The sequence below is a fragment of the Phoxinus phoxinus genome (assembly GCF_949152265.1).
Source record: "Phoxinus phoxinus genome assembly, chromosome: 18".
Classification (NCBI taxonomy): Eukaryota; Metazoa; Chordata; class Actinopteri; order Cypriniformes; family Leuciscidae; genus Phoxinus; species Phoxinus phoxinus.
This window is the reverse complement of record NC_136893.1, coordinates 5768324-5788293: the sequence shown is the minus strand read 5'-3', so window position 1 is coordinate 5788293 and position 19970 is coordinate 5768324. Positions and strand designations below refer to the sequence as shown.

Below are 19970 nucleotides of genomic sequence, written 5' to 3'. Positions count from 1 at the left end.
TATACTGTAATATAAAATAATAATAATAGAGCATTATAATAATTAATTGATTGTTATTATTGTTTAAATATGATAAGCCCTGTTTGAAAGTATATGTAGTCAGTTTAGCTGCAGTTTGGGGACAAAATTGTTCCTAAATCTGACAATCTTTCTTTGGGGACAATCTACAATTGAAGAAATTATTCATAAATGAAATATTTTTTTATTATCATTCTAAAAGTGCAAAAAGTCTGAAGAAATGATTTGCTTTAAAAACAACAGAATCATACATGTTCAGTGTGCTGTGCATAAGTGTGTTTGTTCACGAAGCACACCGAGATCTGATGTTTTCCAGACATCGCCTGGTTTTATCTGATGTAATGATAACAGCCGTTGCACACGACACACACTCTACATGTGTGTATAATTTATCATGCGGCTCAAACCAAACATGGACCTTTTCCTGTTCCTCCTCACGTCATAAACACATCACCCAGCCGTACACATTTCACTTTCCGTCCGGCCCAGTTTTGCTGATCCAACCTCAGGCTGAGTGAAACCTGGCGTGGCTCTTCAAATGAGAATGTCCCAGACAGAAGCGTTTAGTTTACAGGTGTCTCCGCGCTCATCTTTCCTTTCATCTTGTGCTGACGCACGTTTGCATTCAATGAACTCCACTTTTATCTGTTGGAGGAGATGTTGAGACATGCTCCGTCCCATAAACAACCAGGGAACAGGGCCATCTGACGAATAATGTAAACATGGCATAACATTTGTTTATGGGATGTTGAGAAATGATGGAGGCTGAGAATCACAAGAACTTAAATAGATGATCAGAAACGGTCCCGTGGGGAATTCCACAGTTCTTGTGAAATATTTATTTAAAGCACGTTGATTAAATCAGTGTTATCGTCTGTTGTAATTTTGCTAATGCGTGCGGTAGACGTCGTCTGACTTTGCTCAAGAATGATTTGCAGTAAATAAGCTCTTAAGGTTTTAAGGATGTCTCGTTAAATTTCTTTAAGTACCTTGTGACAAACCCAAAAAAGGCACTGATCAGACAAGTTCATCAGCGTTCTTCACCGTCTGTTATCATTTACTCACTCTCGTGTCCTCACAAAACTTCTGCACTATGTTCACGTCTCTGCTTTTTTCTCGAACTTGAACTACTTAACTACACACCATCTTAAAAATAATAAACATTAGTGGGACACTCAAAAAACAATGTAATGACATCTATCTGCATGTGTATGATGTATGGGTTCTGAAATATAACATAATATGATTTTAAATTTTAAAGGTATTATTTATATATATATATATATGTGCATTTGTATGTAATTATGATTCTTTTAATAGTGTATTAATCATTCATTTAACTGCTGTACATTTAAGGTATTTTTTGCAGGCCTTAGTCATTATGCTTTTGTTTAATGGAAAAGTGTAGCGTTATTATTATTTTATAGAAAATTATGTATAATAATAGGGCATTATAGTAATTTATCTGCTTTTTAAATATTTTTTTATTTTAATGATTTGATTTTTTAAATATTTATTATTGTTGTTTTTAATTAATTTTAAAACATAATTATTTATACATTTATTCATATTATTTTGATTTAAAAAACATATATAGCATTGAGGAAAAAGTTACTTTTAAAAGTAATGCGTTACAATATTGAGTTACTCCCTAAAAAGTAACTCATTGCGTTTCTTATGTTGTATGTAAAGTAAAGGTTTACGTTACTCACCTGGGTTGGCCTTGCTTGTTTGCTTTACAATAACAACAAAAAAAAGGCGCTTAAAGGGGTGGTTGATTAAGATTTCACTTTTCTAACTTTAGTTAGTGTGTAATATTGATGTTTGAGCATAAACAACATCTGCAAAGTTCAGAGCAAAGTGAGATTTGCTTTTTAAATAAATATTTTTTTAAGGACTACAACAAACGGCTGGTATAGGGACTACACACATTATTCCCGGGTTAGTGACATCACTAACCCTAAAATTTACATAAACCCGCCCCCCGGGAACACATATAGATTATCATGACAGAATATGCTAATCATTGACTACAAGAAAAGCTTCATAAATTCATTAACTATCAACTAACCATTCAGAAATGTCCTGTTGCTTCTACATGTTATCACTTCTTCTTGAGTCTCTCCATCATTGACATCTTTCTGACTCCGGTTCGAACATAAAAGGCTAGAAGTTTTTGATATTTTCAGTGCATGTGTGTGTGAGGTAAAAGGACACGAGGTGTTGTAGCTCCGCCCCCTGTGCCGGGAGCAGCAGCTTATTTGCATTTAAAGGGACAGACACAAAACGGTGCGTTTTTGCTCACCCTCAAAAAGTGACAATTTTAACATGTTATATGAAAATATCTGTGGGGTATTTTCAGCTAAAACTTCACATACACACTCTGGGGACATCAGAGACTTATTTTAGAGACATAGTGTGAAAAGGGCATTATACCACCACTTTAAGCCTCAGGCTGAAGGAAATGTAAACTCACGGCTGTACAGTAGAGGGCGCCACTCAAATAATGTTTTCTGCTGCTGGAGAAGTTCAACACTCTTATTTCATCAATGAAAGTGAAACACAAATGTGATGTTTATCTAAATCTATTTAGCTGATTATGGATATCATTGAAGGTCAGCAGCAAATACATTGTTTAATAAAGTGAGATTAAATACATAAAGTACATTTGTGCTATTTAACATTTCATTATTGCAGGTTTTGTAATATTGTGAGTTTGCATTTCACTGTTTTTATTCATTTTGAGGAATACTGAATCAGTTTTTGTGTAAGTGAGATGAGTAAATGCTCATATTTAGTCCATCATGTTTACAAACAGCGCCTCTGAACTGTTACTTTGCTAGTTACTTGAAAAAAGAAATCTGATTACTTAGCTTGCGGTACTTGTAATGCCCCAACATTTCAAATTGTATTATAATGTATAAACATTTAATTAATAAATAAAAATATTTTATTAAATTCTATATTGCTATATTATATTAATTAAATAAATATATCATATATTTTAATGTGTGATTTTAATTATAATTTATTTGTTTTTAATAATCATAATTTTTATTGTTGTGTTTTAAAGGGGTGGTTGATTATGATTTCACTTTTCTAACTTTAGTTAGTGTGTAATGTTGCTGTTTGAACATAAACAACATCTGCAAAGTTACAACGCTCAAAGTCCAGAGCAAAGGAAGATATTTGCTTTTAAATAAATCACTTTTTAAGGACTACAACAAACGGCTGGTAGGGACTACACGAGAATCCTCCTGGGTTAGTGACATCACCAACCCTAAAATTTACATAAACCCCGCCCCCTAAACACGATTTATAGATAATCAAGACAGAAATGCTAATCAATGACTAGAAGATATCTACACATAAACTACATAAATTCATCAACTAACTATTCAGAAATGTCCTGTTGCTTCTACATGTTGTCACTTCTTCTTGAGTCTCTCCATCTTTGTCTGACTCTGGTTTGAACATAAAAAAGCTAAAAGTTTTTGACATTTTCAGTGCATGTGTGTGTGAGGTAAAAGGACACGAGCTCCGCCCCCTGCATGTGCCCGGGAGCAGCAGCTCATTTGCATTTAAAGGGACAGACACAAAACGGTACATCAGAGACTTATTTTACATCTTGTGAAAATGGCATTATACGAAAAAAAAAAGTATTAATATGTACATTTATTAATAATATTTTTACAAAAATATAGTATTATAATCAGTGGGGAAAGTTACTTTTAAAAGTAATGCATTGCAATATTGCGTTACTCCCAAAAAAAGTAATTGCGTTACTTTTTATGAAAAGTAATGCGTTACATTACTTTTGCGTTGCTTTTTCTCACCTGGGCTGGGCTTGCTTATTTGTTTTTTGATAACAACAAAAATATTTTTGGCAAATGTTAAGGCCCTTTCATCACACCAAAAGTGAAATGAATAATACTGATGGAAATGCATATTTACTCCTGTACAGTATGTAAAAAAAATGATTGCTGCGATTATTTATCACAACTTTAAATCCAACATTGTTTCAACTTTAAAAAGTATGTGTTCATGCTTGACTTAAAATATTAAGTTTAGTTAACTTTAGTTTAGTTGGATATCCAAGTTATCTCAACAAATTTTAAGTTGTTATAACTAATTGCAGCCAGATTTTTTACAGTGTAATCTAAAGTAATTTTTAATTATTAGTATGGTTGAATAATTAGATCATTGAAGGTCAGCAGCAAAGGCACTGGTTAATAAAGTGAGATTAAATGCATAAAGTATATTTGTGTAATTTAGTTTTGCATACAATTCTGACATTGCATTTTACTGTTTTTATTAATTTTGAAAAAACTGAATGTTTTCGTGCAGATTACTAAATCCATGTTCACATTTAGTCTACATCTGAAATAACCATCATGTTCACACAGCGTCCGCACACACACACAGCGAACACAACACCACCTCAGTTTATTTCTCTCAACATGAGGACAGGAGAGCAGTCAGTCAAAAAATGTGAAAAAGTATCTAGCCTTACTTATTTTAAAAAAGTAACTTGCCGGTAGATATTTTGTTGTAAATTGAAAAAGAATTGCGTTACTAATTACTTGAAAAAGTAATCTGATTACGTAACTGAAGTTACTTGCAATGAGTTACCCTCAAACACTGATTATAATATATAAAAACAGATATTTTCGAGATTTGGAACAACATGAGGGTGAGTAAGATTTGATAAACACACACCTGACAGCATAACCATCAACAGAGTATTAAAAGCACTATAATGTCATAATATATTAGATGTTTGATGTGGTAAAGCATTTTTTATTTACATATTACAACTAATAGTGTCAGTCCGTTCATGACGGCGGTTTTCATTTCGTCTGTTTCACAATATGTGAAAACTCGAATCGGATCTGCCTTTGAATCACAGCATAAGGGAATAAAAATGGCACGTAAATTAATGATGAGTGGGATTACTCACACCCTTCACACCACAACCTGAGCAGAATGGCCTGAGGTGACTAAGAATTATATGTAAATATTTTATTGAATATAACTCAGAGAAATAAATGTGCTAGTCAGTATGTCCTCTGCTAACGGGGATGGATACATATACTATCTGAAGGATTTTGTTTTGTGAGACTCAGATCACCCTAATAATGATGAATAATATATTCGGCTTTGTCCACTGCAGTGAACGTGTTTTTGTTTTTGTTTAGTTAATAAACTTGTGCACATTAGACATCATGGACTTTTCTTGTTGGATGTGAATCCATAAAAATGTTTAGGATGTGCCCAATGTGATATTAATATTTGGCATATACTGAAATAGTAAATTGATGATGATAATAATAATCATTTAAAAAATAAATGTTTGTACCAACTAAGCTATATATATAACCAGAAATGTCTGTTTTTATCATATAATATATATATTATGTTAATTAAAAATATGATATATATATATATATACATAATTTGTATAAATAATGTTACAATTATTTTAAAACAATAAATACAGTAAGTAAAATATATATAATGATTTATTATTATTATTATAAATAATTGGTTATTAAATAATTATAATGAATAAAATATAATAACAATATTATTTGTATATATGATATATATTATGTTAATCAAAATAATATTTATGAATATATACATATGTATACATAATTTATATATAACCAGAAATGTCTGTTTTTATCATATAATATATATATTATGTTAATTTAAAAATATGATATATATATATATATACATAATAATTTGTATAAAAATTTTTACAATTATTTTAAAACAAAAAATACAGTAAGTAAAAAAATATATAATAATTTATTATTATAACAAATAATTGGTTATTAAACAATTATAATAAATAACATATAATAACAATATTATTTGTTATATATATTATTTAGTACCAAAAGGCGGCTCAGGTGTACCTGTCGTCTCTCAGCTCATCCTCATTGAAGGCGAGGGATGGAGCGCGGACTCCCCCGTGTGTTCATCTCGAGGAACTGCAGTCACAATCCAGCTAGACAGTCAACAATTAAAACTCTGACGCTAAGATGTCTTCTGACAGCCTGCAGCCATTAAGCAGCTGTCGAGCTCAGCTGGGTTCAAATCAAGTGACAGGGCCACTCATCTCCATACTTCCTCGTGGGGAATCGACACACACACACACACACAAACAAACACAATCGTAATGCATAAGTTTAGAAAATAAGTTGCACAAAAAAAATTAAATTGCTTGATTAACACACACACACACACACACTAAAAAACACTACAATTTTACATGGAGCACAGATCGATTATCTGTTGCTCTGTGCCAAACTGTAGCCTAATAATAACACACTCTCTGTGTATTAAATTAGAATTTCCATGGTGTCTAAAAAGTGAAGACTTATGAAGAAGGAAATACTCACTGAATGTTAAGGAAATATAATTTACTGGAAAAATACCTTGTGTTGGGGTTAGAATTGTTGAATTATTCCGAATAAATAGATTGGGATTTACAAATAAATATAAAGAGATTTATAAAAATTAATTAAATTCACAAATAAGATCAACAAAATAAATGTAAAGAGATTCACAAAAATGTATTAAATTCACAAATAAATCAAATGAGATGTGTGAATTTGTCTGTATGTGAATTGTTTTGAAATCCAAATGTGTGCAGCAATTCACAAATGAATGATGTCACTGTCAAATCTCACTTTATTTGTGAATTTTGTTCATTTTTGTGAAACTACATTCATTTGTGAATCTCAATCTGTTTATTTGAAATAATGCAACAATTCTACCCCCATAGTTGCAGCTGTTTTCTCACTATTTACATCTATCTATCTGTCTGTCTGTCTGTCTGTCTGTCTGTCTGTCTGTCTGTCTCTGTACTATAGTAAATCCTCCTGCCGCAATGCTTCTCTCCTGACTGGTGAGGCGCTGCTTCGCCCCGTTCACTTTTCAGTGTTTACCGTCAAGCAGTTCACACTGTCGCAAAACCAACCATCAACTCTGCTGAAAAAAACGTTTGAAATGAAGAGGGCACAGAACAACAACATCAGCAAACGCGAAATAAAGTTATTAAATACTTCACGGATCGAATCTCAGCTGGCATCTTGATCCAGATGGCAACATTCAACGGAGAAGGTACAAAGCGATATAATTCATATAGCTGCTATACAAAACCCAAGAAAAAAATTCTGTTTTAAAACTGATGTGTAAAAAAGCCTTGTGCCATACAGGTGAATGATCACAAAAAATATACAAAAAATATTAATACTGTTAAACAATTGAATTAAAGAATGAAAGTCCTTAGTTAATAATAAAAATAAATTAAATTTATGTTCCATACGTTGTTGAATAAGTTTATTTACAAACAGTGAAAGTTGAAGTTAATGAAACTTAAGTGATGGTATATTTATGGGCAATCAGGTATTGTTAGCATTTGATACTATATAATATATTGCTAGCTACTATATATATCTAGCCTATATATGTGTGTGTGTGTGTGTGTGTGTGTTTATAGGCTATATATATGTATACTGGGGTTGTTCACTGAAACGCCTGGTTTTAGACCACAATCATTTATTGGTATGGTGTAGTAGGGTCTCTTTTTGCAGCCAATGCAGCATCAATTTGTCTTGGGAATGACATTTACAACATAAAGGTGTGTAAATTAATGAATGGTGAGAATGATTCATTAGTCCTTGGCAGTCCCTACTCTCTTAAGCACAGTAGGGAATGGTGATATTGCAGCCCAAAGACCATCACCGATGGCTTCACTCTTGGCAGAAACGGTCTGTGTGTTAAGACTCTTATTGGGGATTCTCCACACCGTAACTCCCACGGATGTGGGAAAGACAGTGGACTCATCAGAGAACAAGTCAAGTCACCTTTATTTATAAAGCGCTTTTTACAATACAGATTGTATCAAAGCAGCTTCACAGTGATAACATGAAAATAATACAACAAATACAATACATATTTTACATTGTCCACACCCTAAGATTTGCACTCTGTTTGCACCATTGAAACTGATAGTTGGCACTGGCATGACTCACAAGTGACCAAATTAACAGTTTTGGTGGAAACGGGAGAGTCGAGGTGCGCATCTGATTATGCAATGTCCTTCCCAAGATGAATTGATGTTGTATTGGCCGCAAAAGGAGACCCTACACCATACCAATAAATTATTGTGGTCTAAAACCAGGTGTTTCAGTGAACAACCCCTGTATTTATGTATGTATGTACGTGTGTGTGTATGTATATATATATACACATGAAGACTTAAGATGCAAAAGCCTAGTGCAAAAGTTTTTTCACTTTAATGGCAATGAAAATTACCTATTGTCATTGAAGTGAAATTACTGAACCTAAATATACAAGCTGGATAAAAATAATAATTTTAGAAGAAAATTTCAGATGGCACTTAGAGGCTTTTGCATCTGAAGTCTTCATATATATACATGTGTGAAGCTCCTGATATACAGTAGCCTATATATATTTTTTCCTGATGAATTGGTGGAAACGGGAGAGTCGAGGTGCGCATTTGATTCTGCAGTGAGTTGGGAAGCTGTGGTTTTATGTTTATAATCCGGGTTAGTACCTGGACAGCCCTTTCAGACATCTTCCTCTTGCGACGACACTTACTCCTATTGGATGTGATTTTTCCGACATTACTCTGGAGACCGTGGCTCTCGATACAACACAAAGACTTGCTGTCCTGGCCACAGATGACGCACCAACAATTTGTCCTCTTTTGAACTCTGAGATTTCTCCTATTATGTTGTGTTGATTGCCATATTTTATCTCCAGCTGTGCTATTGGTCTGCTAATTCAACCTTCACACTTTGCTCTCACTGAGGGAAAGTAAAATCAGTGGAGATTGGCCACCAGACCGCAGATATATAGGCATGAATCCTCCAACTCTATATTGGCCAGTGTTTCAGTTGTATTGACTAACACCTTGTTTTCCCCCCTTTTATATATTTTATGTTAATTCACAGGAATAAACCACCTATTAGTAGAAGTGAGCCCTGACATCCACATCTGCGGCTTCTGCAAACAGCAGTACAACAACGTTGAGCTCTTTTTTGCACACAAGCAAAACTGCTGCCAGATCCCCTCGACTCCTATACCAGCCCGAAACAGTGGATCCAGTGGTGAGTTTCACCTCCAAGTACCATGTCACTTTACAGGTCACAAATACTCTGTATATCGTATCGTAGACTGCACTGTTTACTATTCATGAAAGCGTTTTTTAGAGTCGTTTCAGACATGTGTACCGAAAGTCAAGAAGACCCTCACCAGACCTCCGAAAACACCCTCCAAAAAGCTGAAACCTGCACTAACTCAAAAAAGACACATATGCACATTCTCAGGTAAGTGTCAGCAACAACATTGCATTTCTTATTTTTAAAGAGGACCTATTATTACTTGTTCAACTTTCTTTAGTGTGTAATGTTGCTGTTTGAGTAGGGCTGTAAACGATTATTCGAATCCAAAATGAAGGTTTGTGTTTACATAATAGATGTGTGTGCACTGTGTATAATTATTTTGTATATATAAATACACACACATGCATGTATACATTTGAGAAATATTTGCATTTATATACTGCATATATATTTTTATATGATTTAAGTTATATATAAATATAACTATTTTATATATAAATAACACATTTTTCTTAAATATATACATGCATGTGTGTGTGTTTATATATACAATATAATTATACACAATACACACACATATATTATGTAAACACACACTTTTATTTTGGATTCGATTAATCGCGATTAATCGTTTACAGCCCTATGTTTGAGCATGAAAAAGGTCTGCAAAGTTACACACAGTCACTCCAAAGGTAGTCATTCTCTATATCAGAAACTGTTTCTGAACTCCGGGAAACGCCTTGAGAGTCCGGCAACGAAAAAGTCACAATATTCCTCATTTAAATAAAGCCATATGCAAAATAAAGGGGTGGGGCCTGGTTGAGTTAGTTACCGGTAGTAGTGTGTTGAAACCAAGAGTGCCGCACAAGTTTTGAAGCCAAAGCGCCTCGACAAGCCCCCCCGGTGGCTGGTCCCAGTATAGATCATAAACCCAGCCTCCCCATGAAGTCTAATGGACGCGATGGAAACTAAACAATCAGATTACACTTCAAATCCATTTTTTGCAAAGATGTTTTCTGTCATTTTATGTAGGTTTTTTTTCACACTGATTAAAGTTTAAGCGTTCGTTTTTTTTTAATAAGTTTGATCTTGGTTCGTTATTTGATGCTATAAAAACGGGAATGTTGTGACGTCATGATTGACAGCTGTGATTGACAGCTTCTCTAAATGAAGTAGTCACCAAGGCACCAACTGACTTTTTGGGGGATTTTCGGGAGGAGATTGGAGCTTCAACTTTAATTTCTACATGTCCATAACGGTTTATTTCACACAGTAAACTTTGTAGTAACCGTTTCTGCGGGAGTGGTGGCGGGACCTTGCTATCCCGGCTTTACTTGCTGCTCACTACTGTGCAGGACCAGGTCCCGCGTTCACTACTGCGCAGACTCGGTCCCAAATCTGCGCAAGATGTCAGCGCCATATTAGGACTTTGGCGGCTTCACTTTTCACCAATGGAAGAGAGCGAAGGGCTGTCGTCCATCTTTTTTTACAGTCTATGGTTGAAACTCACGGTTATGGTAAGGGGATTGACATTTCCCAAACACGCTCAAAACGTTTGCCCAATCATAACACTGATACAGCCGACCAATCAGAGCACACAGCGCTTTTCAGAAGGAGGGGCTTCATAGAGACAGGAAGTAATCTGAGCGTTACTGACAGACTGGGAAGAAGAAGAAAAAAATATGGTGCTGCAACAATGTCAAATATGTAAAAAATAATGATTTTCTGAACATTCAAGCATGAAAAGCAAATCTAGTAGACACCAAAAACAAAATCAAGACTTTAAAAGGGCATAATAGATCGAGTCAAGTCACCTTACGGATTGTTTCAAAGCATAGCATAAAGCAAATGATACAATGATGCAAACAGAATTAATTTTGGCTGTACAGCAGCTCTAAATGAAAATAGTGTCATTGTTCAGCTGAAGTCAGTTCAGTGTTGATTCAGTTTCTTTGTAAAGATCATCAATTGTGACCCTGGATCACAAAATCAGTCACAAGTCGCACGGGTATATTTGTGGCAATAGCCAACAATACATTGTATGGGTCAAAATTATCGATTTTTCTTTTATGCCAAAAATCATTCGAATATATAGTAAAGATCATGTTCCATGAAGATATTTTGTAAATTTCCTACCGTAAATATAGAAAACATTTATTTTTGTGAGTGAATGCAGTACAATCGCCAACATAAATGAACAACTTTAAAGGAGATTTTCTCAATGTTTCGATTTTTTTTGCACCCTCAGATTCCAGATTTTCAATAGTTGTATCTCGGCGAAATATTGTCCTATCTTAACAAACCATACATCAATTGAAAGCTTATTTATTCAGCTTTCATATGATGTATGATGTATAAATCTTAATTTCATAAAATTGACCCAGGGTCACAAATTAAATGAGTTAATTTCAACCTAACCTTAATAGTTCCCTTCAACATAATATTCTTGAATATTAATAGTCCCCAACTAAGCAAGCCAGAGGCAACAGTGGGAATGAACCCAAACTCCGTCAGGTGACAGAATGGAGGAAAAACCTTTGGAGAAACCAGGCTCAGTCGGGGGCCAGTTCTCCTCTGGTGTGATTATGATTGAGAAGTCAGAATTACCAAGTTTGTGGATCAGTAGCATTCGAATATTCATCCAGTTTCTTTTGCTTGAAGATGGGATTCACCATGCCAGTATGCAGCTGAAGCTGGTCATAGGTCTGTGCAGAGGACTTGTTTGGTTCTTGTGGTCTGTGCCGATGGCTGTCGTGTCGACGAGGCCTTCACAGGGGATTGTCTAGTAGACATGGTCTCTTCTGACATTCAGGGATGCGTTATGGTCGTGTCTAGACACAGGTCCTCCATCTGATCTGGATACGGACCGGATACGGCTGACTACGGTAACCTCGGGATAAACAGAGAGACTTGTATTAGCATAGATGCCATTCTTCTTATGATGTAACATGTACATCGGGTGTTATTGGAAGTCCTCCTGGCTCCGGCTGACTTAGTTTATGCAGCCTAACAGTCTAATGGATGTGAATTATAGAAATGTGATAATATGTTATGTGTAAGCCAGGTTAAAGAGTGTTTTTAGTCTAGATTTAATCTGAAGGCGTGTGACTGCTTCCTGAACAAGGTTAAGAGTTTAGGTGCTAAATAGGAAAAGGATCTCCCGCCTGCAGTTCATTTTGATATTCTAGGTATTATCAACTGGCCAGAATTTTGAGTTTGCAAATAAACGTGAAGGACTATAATGCGTTAAGAGCTCGCTCATCAACTGGCCAGAATTTTGAGTTTGCAAATAAACGTGAAGGACTATAATGCGTTAAGAGCTCGCTCAAGTACTGAGGCGCTAAACGATGATGTTTAATAGGGAGCCAATGCAGTGTTAACAGAACCGAATCCTATTAAAATATTTACTATATGGAGCTTAAAATATGTTTTATTTCATTTTGTGCCCTTAGGTTGTACATTCAAAACTCAGTATGGCCAAAAAGACATGGAGAGACATATGTTAACACATACTGGTAAGTTAACACATCTGTGTTTTCATCTTACACTTATCTGACATCAAATGATGCCAAATGAACATTAAAGGATTAGTTCACTTTCAAAAAAAATGTTGATGATAATTTACTCACCCCCATGTCATCCAAGATGTCCATGTTTTTTTGTTTTTTGTTTTTTTCAGTCAAAAAGAAATTAAGGTTTTTGAGGAAAGCATTCCAGGATTTTTCTCAATATAATGGACTTCAATGGCAACCAACGGTTTGAAGGTCCAAATGTCAGTCTCAATTATAGGTCTCAATGCAGCTTCAAAGTCTCGACACGATCCCAGTCGAGAAATTAAGGGTCTTATCCAGCGAAACAATCGGTCATTTTCTAAAAATAAAATAAAAAGTCTATACTTTTAAACCACAAATGCCCATCTTGTACCATCTCTGAGATGCGCCACGTATTACGTCATCACGTTGGAAAGGTCACGCAAGACGTAGTCGGAAGTACCGACCCAGTGTTTACAAGTATGATGTATGTATGTTGAATGACACATATTTATATGTATTTGCAACCCGTCAGTTTATTGTTTAAAATGGGAAGCTGCATTGAGACCTATGATTGAGACTGACATTTGGACCTTCAAACTGTTGGTTGCCATTATAATGAGAAAAATCCTGGAATGTTTTCCTCAAAAACCTTAATTTCTTTTCGACTAAAGAAAGACATGGACATCTTGGATGACATGGGGGTGAGTAAATTTTTATCAGCAAAAACATTTTTGAAAGTGAACGAATCCTTTAAAGTGCTGAGATCTGTCTCCTTTCTACAGGCGAGAGGCCTTTCGAGTGTGAACTGTGTCATAAACGCTTCAGTCGCCGCGATAAGCTGAATCTCCACAGCCGTTTGCACACGGGAGAGAAGCCACACAAGTGTAAGCACTGTCCGTACGCGGCGGCCGACAGCAGTAGCCTGAAGAAGCATCTTCGTATCCACTACGACGAGAGACCCTTTAAGTGTCAGATATGCCCCTACGCCAGTCGCAACTCCAGCCAGCTGACCGTTCACCTCCGGTCTCACACAGGTGAGGACAGCAGGGGATTATGCCAGTTACACGCAAGTTTGGGGTTAGTAAGATGTTTATTTCTTTTGAAAGAAATTGACACTTTTATTCAGCAAGGATGCATTAAAATGATCATCATAAGAGAAAGTAGAAACATTTACAATGTTACAAAAGATTACCGTTTCAAATAAATGCTGTTCTTTTGAACTTTTCACAAAAATACGAAGCAGCACAGCTGTTTTCAACATTGATAAAAAAAATTGTTGAGCAGCAAATCCGCATATTATATGATTTGTAAAGGATCATGTGACGCTGAAGACTGGAGTAATGATGCTGAAAATTCAGCTTTTCCATCACAAGAATAAATTACGTTTTAATTTAATTTAAAATACAAAAGTTATATTAAAATGTTTTGTGTTGTAATAACAGTATTACAGTTTTTATTGTATTTTTATCCAATAAAAATAAAAGCAGCCTTGATGAGAATTGAGAGAAATCAAACCTTTTACGGTTGAGTGTATGTATATATATATATATATAATGCATTATATAGTGTGTGTGTGTGTGTGTGTGTACAAAAGTTATAAATAGAAAAACAACCAAGATCAACTCAAATCTTTAAAAGAACCACAAAATCAAGTGTTTTTCTAGAATTTTGTTTTTTTGCCACACAGACCATTTCCAGGAAGTACTGATATTTGAGAATTTACACTTGCATGTGAAACTTGCCAGAAGATTTATGAGATAAAACTGTTTTCCTGTTTCTTGTTTGAGAACACACACAATCAATTATATAATTACTGGTGTTTTTCCAAAATAATGTTATGAAATGACAAAATAGTATCGTATTTTTAAACAGCCTTGTACATTACAAAAATGCACTTTTTATTTTGCTTGATCAGTATGTTGGTAACAAACGGGGCTTTTTTGCACTGGAGGAACCTTTTCGTAGTTCCTAGAACTAATGGTGGAATTACCCACTTTTTAACGTGTTCGCGCCTCAGGAACTGGGAACGATTTTAGTTCTGGGAACGCCTTTTGGGGGAACTAAATTACCTCCTACTTCAGAGTAGGGTCTAACCCTGCACAATAGAGTAGTGCAGGTATGACGTCACTTTGTTGGCCAACCGGCAGTTTGCATTACACTGGTTCTCTCGACAAAAACCCAATAGGATTTTTCCATAGACTTTTGGATTACCGCAAAAAACTAGCTCTGTGATCAACAAAAGTTTATGATACTTGCACGTTTTGTTCATCTGTGATGAACACAACTTTCATGAATTTGGAAGCCTAAATGCAGTCGCCAGAAGTAAAAGGCTAAAGCTAGGCTATAAACGAACTACACCGCAGTTGCGCAACTTCAACGTTATCATCACTAAGCTTCCGACAACTCTTCAGTTTTTATCTTAAAACATTTTCCCAGAACGTTTGAGTTAGAATAGTTTGTAAGACCACAATTATAAACCCAATGAGGCTGTAAAAGCGGACTGAGTTTACCTTTTCCTCTGTAGTCCTATTTAGCCACTTGTTTGACAGCTTTAAAAAAAAAAAATCATGAGTGGGGTCATACTGATGTATTTTATGTCGTAGAATAAAACGTGAAAGTGTCTCTTGAGCTTGTATTCACCACAGACCTTATTTCAGCCATTTAACCAAAATCCCATTCAAAAAATGACACCGGAAGCCAGACACATTCAATTTACAAATGGCCACGCACACTTTTTTACGTGAAAAATAAGATGGATGCTGGTGGTGCGAATGCAACCATAGGCTAAAATTTGGTTCTCGGAGAACCACCCTGGTGGCTAGTTCCTATAACTACCCGGTGCGAAAGCCCCTAAATAGTATTCCCTTTTTGTGAATTATCAGAACCGGTTGTAAAAAATGTGTTATTTGTGTTCAGTTCACATGTCTGGATGCTTCCTCCTCAGGTGACGCCCCGTTCCAGTGCAACCAGTGCGACGCCAAATTCAAGATCAACTCCGACCTGAAGCGTCACAGCCGGGTTCACTCCGGCGAGAAGCCTTATAAGTGTGATCTCTGTGAGTATCGCTGTGCCATGAAGGCCAATTTAAAATCGCATGTACAGCTGAAGCACAGCGCCTCCGACTCCTTCCGCTGCTCAAAGTGCGACTTCCAGTGCTCCACCAAAGCCGTCCTGCGCCACCATTCCCGCCAGCACCAGCCGGCCCAGCCTTTGCAGTGCAGCGAGTGCAGTTACTCCTGCTCCAGCAAGGGGGCTCTCAAGATCCACGAGCGCGTGCACTCGGACGAACGGCCCTTTAAATGCGAGCACTGTTCGTTTGCCAGTAAGCAGCGCAGTAATTTGTTAATTCACAGGAGGAAGTGTCATGCGGATAAACCGGAAAGGCAGGGTAAGGGCGGGACAGGGGAGGAGCCTCCCAAACCTCTTAGCTCACGCTACCGGGCGAGACTGGAGGCAACGCGGGCGTTTCGTTGCGACTTGTGCGAGGCTTCGTTCGTCAGGGAGGATTCTCTTCGCAGCCACAAGAGGCAGCATAACAGTAACGCACAACAACAAAGTCATAATCAAGAATCACAAACTGTTTCCAAACAACCCGTAGAAAATGTAGGATTTGCCCCTATTGCAACCGATTCGCCGTCTTCCTACAGCACAACGCATCTTAAGATCATTGTGGCGCCCTCTTTAGGACCGGAGGCTACTTTTGTTCAGGCGTCCGCTGCAAAGGCGGGAGCAGTTTTGCTCGGTCCGGATGATCACGACGTGCTTTTGAACCCTGTAATACAGCACGTCAACATGCTAGCACCAGAAGGCGGCCTCGGGCACCAGACGGTTTTACTCACTCAAATCAGTCCCGGTGAAACCGCCCCTCAGACCAGCACTCAAAACTTCATCGCCTCCTGTTCTGCATCAGCTTCCGATGGCACACACACCTTCATCACGTCCTGCTCTGACCTGGAAAGCCTCCACAAGCTCATCCAGGAGGGCGGGACTGAGGTCACGGTGGTAACGGAGGCCAATCCGTCCATCGCCGCCACAAAGGAACCACTGAACATTGACGGTGCCTCTTCTCAGGACATGTCCAAGCACTCAGGGGACGCTATGCCTGAAGACAGTTTAGATATTGGTCCACCGGGGACCATTCTTGTCTCTGTCGATCACCCTCTGTCGATTTCAACACAAGACCAGCAGGCTATCAAGTACTCTCTGTCTCCCCACCATATATTTTCAGACTCCAACACAGCGGACATCAGTGATTCGTAGATATGCAAATCATGAGATGTCACTGTGATATCACAATATTAAAATTCACTCTGGTTAATTTCCTGTTTCTTTATCCAACTAATGCTTCATTCACATTGTGTTGGAATTCCTGTAATTATAAGATGGCAACTTGGACGTTCGGCTCTGAGGTGTTCATGGAAATGAATCAATGTGCGAGTTTGTTGGTAATGACAGCAAAATACTTCATCACTACTTTCTTTAATTCACATTGAAATACAAAGAAAGCATAGCCACTGCCATTTTGGTGGAAATCAGAGCTTTCATAAAATTAACAGTTTATAACTTATTATGAGTTTGACAAAGATTGAGTTGAAAATGTGTCATTATGGAGATTCTGGATAATTCTGACATGATGTAACATAGAGGTTGCCATGATGGATCAGGGTGTCATATTTTCATTTTCAAGTTATGCATCAAATCAAATGTGGACAAATCTATTCTACTGTAGGCTAAAATAAACAATCTTCTTTTTCAGTTTTTGACTTGCTTTTACCTTTTACGTTGTGTTTTTGTGTATTTTCTGTTTTTCGGGTGGTTAGTGTAACCAAAAAGTAGCTAACCCTTCAAGAAACAAGTCATTCAAAAGTTTGGAGTCAGTAAGGTTCAAAAATTAAGATTTTAATAAAATGTTATTCAACAAGGATGCATTAAATTGATCAAAAGTGAGAGTAAAGACATTTATAATGTTACAAGAGATTTATATTTCAAATGCATGCTATTCTTTTGAACCTTCTATTCATGAAAAAAAAACTGATTTTTATTTATTTATCATGGTATCCACAAAAATATGAAGAAGCACAACTGGTTGACATTGATAATAATGGTTTTTGATTTCTGAAGGATCATGTGACACTGAAGACTGGAGTAATGATGCTGAAAATTCACAGGAATTGCAAATAATTACATCATTGTTGAGCATAAGAGACTTCTTTTGAAAACATTTTAAAATCCATTTGACACCAAACTTTTGAATGTTAGCTACACAAGCTTGAATGGGTGTCTTGTGCCGTGAAATAAATCGTAAGTTGCCTTTATATAAAAGTTTGTTAAATAACTACTTATTTTTCAGACAACACTTTACAACATGGTCTGATTTGTAAACATTAGATAATGCATTATCTAACATGAACTATAAGCAATATTTTTAAAGCATTTGTTAATGTTGATGAATAAAAATATAATTAATTGTTCACATTAGTTTCAATGCATTAATATTAATAGGCTACTCAACTTTTGAGTTTAACTTACTTTTGTAGTTGATGTTAACTAATGTAGTTAACAACATCTAAAAATCTTCTTATAAAGTGTTGCCTAGGTTTCAAATTGTGTGCATCTAATCTCTAGGGATTTTTGTCACAAAAAAAATCCCTTCATATGTTGTATTCTTGTTATGACTCATGTTAATTAGGCTATTTAATTCTTGTCAAAGCCAGTGTACTAAGCGGTGGCGTTTTACTGGTTTATTCACATTTGGTAAAGGTCAAGGAACAAGCTGATTTTCACAATGGGAATAGAAAAATACAGTTTAGCTAGTAGGCCTACGTTGTTTGCGACAAGATGCAATTGTTTTAACAAGCAAAACCTTTTCTTGCCTGTAGATGTCAGTGAAACCTTCAAAATCCTATACTGTAAAGCCAGAGATCTCGGGAAGGCATCGCATCAGTCATCTCTTATCTCATGTTTTCAGTGTAATTTAGGAAACAAAAGTTCACCATGCAGATATTACACTCGTATGATCTTTGATTTCGCGCCAGAAGCTGATATCCAGCTTGTAGCAGTTAACCAATGCCCACACACGCATGCGAACTATCGCGTTTCCTGCAGTGACAGTTGCGAGATAAGATCTTTCAGGCAGTTTGTAGAGATGCAGATGGAGACGCATGAAATATGAGTGCTGCATTTTGCCTGTGCGTGCATATGTCTGACCACCAGTCTCATATCAGGCCATTTTCCCCGCCACAAGCTCGCGCTCAGCTAATCCAACCAGATAAAGCCTGTGACCTCTTCCTCTCAGTGGATGGGTGAGCTGGAGAGCACCTGTTTGCACCGGTTTTCTACCAACAACAATCACATTTCATATTTTACTATGTAAAAAATTAGGCTAATATCCTCTTGGTTGCTGTACCAGAACGGCTTGAATGTAACGTTAGGGAAAATGCTTTAGTCGTGGAAACCATTTTCAGCGCTGGTTGTGCGTCGGTAGATTCAGTTCTTCGAAATGACACGTATCTTTTATACTTAACATATTTTAGTTATTAACTGTATTGTATATTTGTACAGTGTTTTCTTGACAATTAAAGTCGCCACACTTAAATCCACAAGCTCTGCTTGGATTTACGTTTGCTGTTAAAGGGATAGTTCACCCAACAACAAAAAAATTTCAGTAGGCCTTATTGTCTCACCCTCATAACCCGTAAGACTTTCATTCATCTTCTGAACACAAATGACGATATTTTTTTATGAAATCTGAGAGCTTTTTGTCCCTCCATTGTCACTGTAAAAAAAAACTACTACCACTTTGACACTTCAAAAAGTTCAGTGGAAGTTGCGTAGCTGTCAACGGAGGGACAGAAAGCTCTCAGATTTCATCAAAAGATCTTCATTTGTGTTCCGAAGATGAACACGAGGGTGAGTAAAATGACAGAATTTTCATTTTTGGGTAAACTATCGCTTTAACTGTTTAATAATCAGTGATTTCATAACAGAAAGATTGCATCACATGAAATAAATTCCAGTAGCCTTTTACGAGTGTTGATAGGCTAAATGTTTGATTTGTCACAATTTTTTTTTTTTACAGTAAAATAAGGAATATTAACTGAATGTGTATTTTTTTCTGTTTATAAGTATAACTTTATAAATGTACAGTGATTTCATCAGTTATCTGGATTGGTTATTTGCCAGTACATAGCCTATGTGATCTCTGTCACAGTAATTTAGTCTCTCAAAAGAGAGACTCTCTTTGAGTCTCTCT

At 36.3% G+C, this 19970-nt stretch overlaps 1 protein-coding gene across 5 annotated transcripts in view; it reads left to right on the top strand.

Annotated features, from left to right (window-relative positions):
- Positions 1-17830, top strand: part of zfp64 (zinc finger protein 64 homolog (mouse)) — a 71021-nt gene extending 53191 nt beyond the window's left edge. For 3 of the 5 annotated variants that reach the window (XM_079588912.1, XM_079588911.1, XM_079588910.1), the window contains 6 exons: positions 6906-7155; positions 9015-9170; positions 9273-9389; positions 12638-12700; positions 13501-13752; positions 15663-17830. In XM_079588912.1, the coding sequence (XP_079445038.1) occupies positions 7134-7155; positions 9015-9170; positions 9273-9389; positions 12638-12700; positions 13501-13752; positions 15663-16978 (1926 nt within the window). In that variant the 5' untranslated portion in view covers positions 6906-7133 and the 3' untranslated portion in view covers positions 16979-17830. Of the gene's footprint in view, positions 1-6905; positions 7156-9014; positions 9171-9272; positions 9390-11938; positions 12071-12637; positions 12701-13393; positions 13420-13474; positions 13753-15662 lie in introns of those variants that run through there. The other 2 variants (XM_079588914.1, XM_079588913.1) reach the window with 2 other exon arrangements.
- Positions 17831-19970: the final 2140 nt, after the last annotated feature.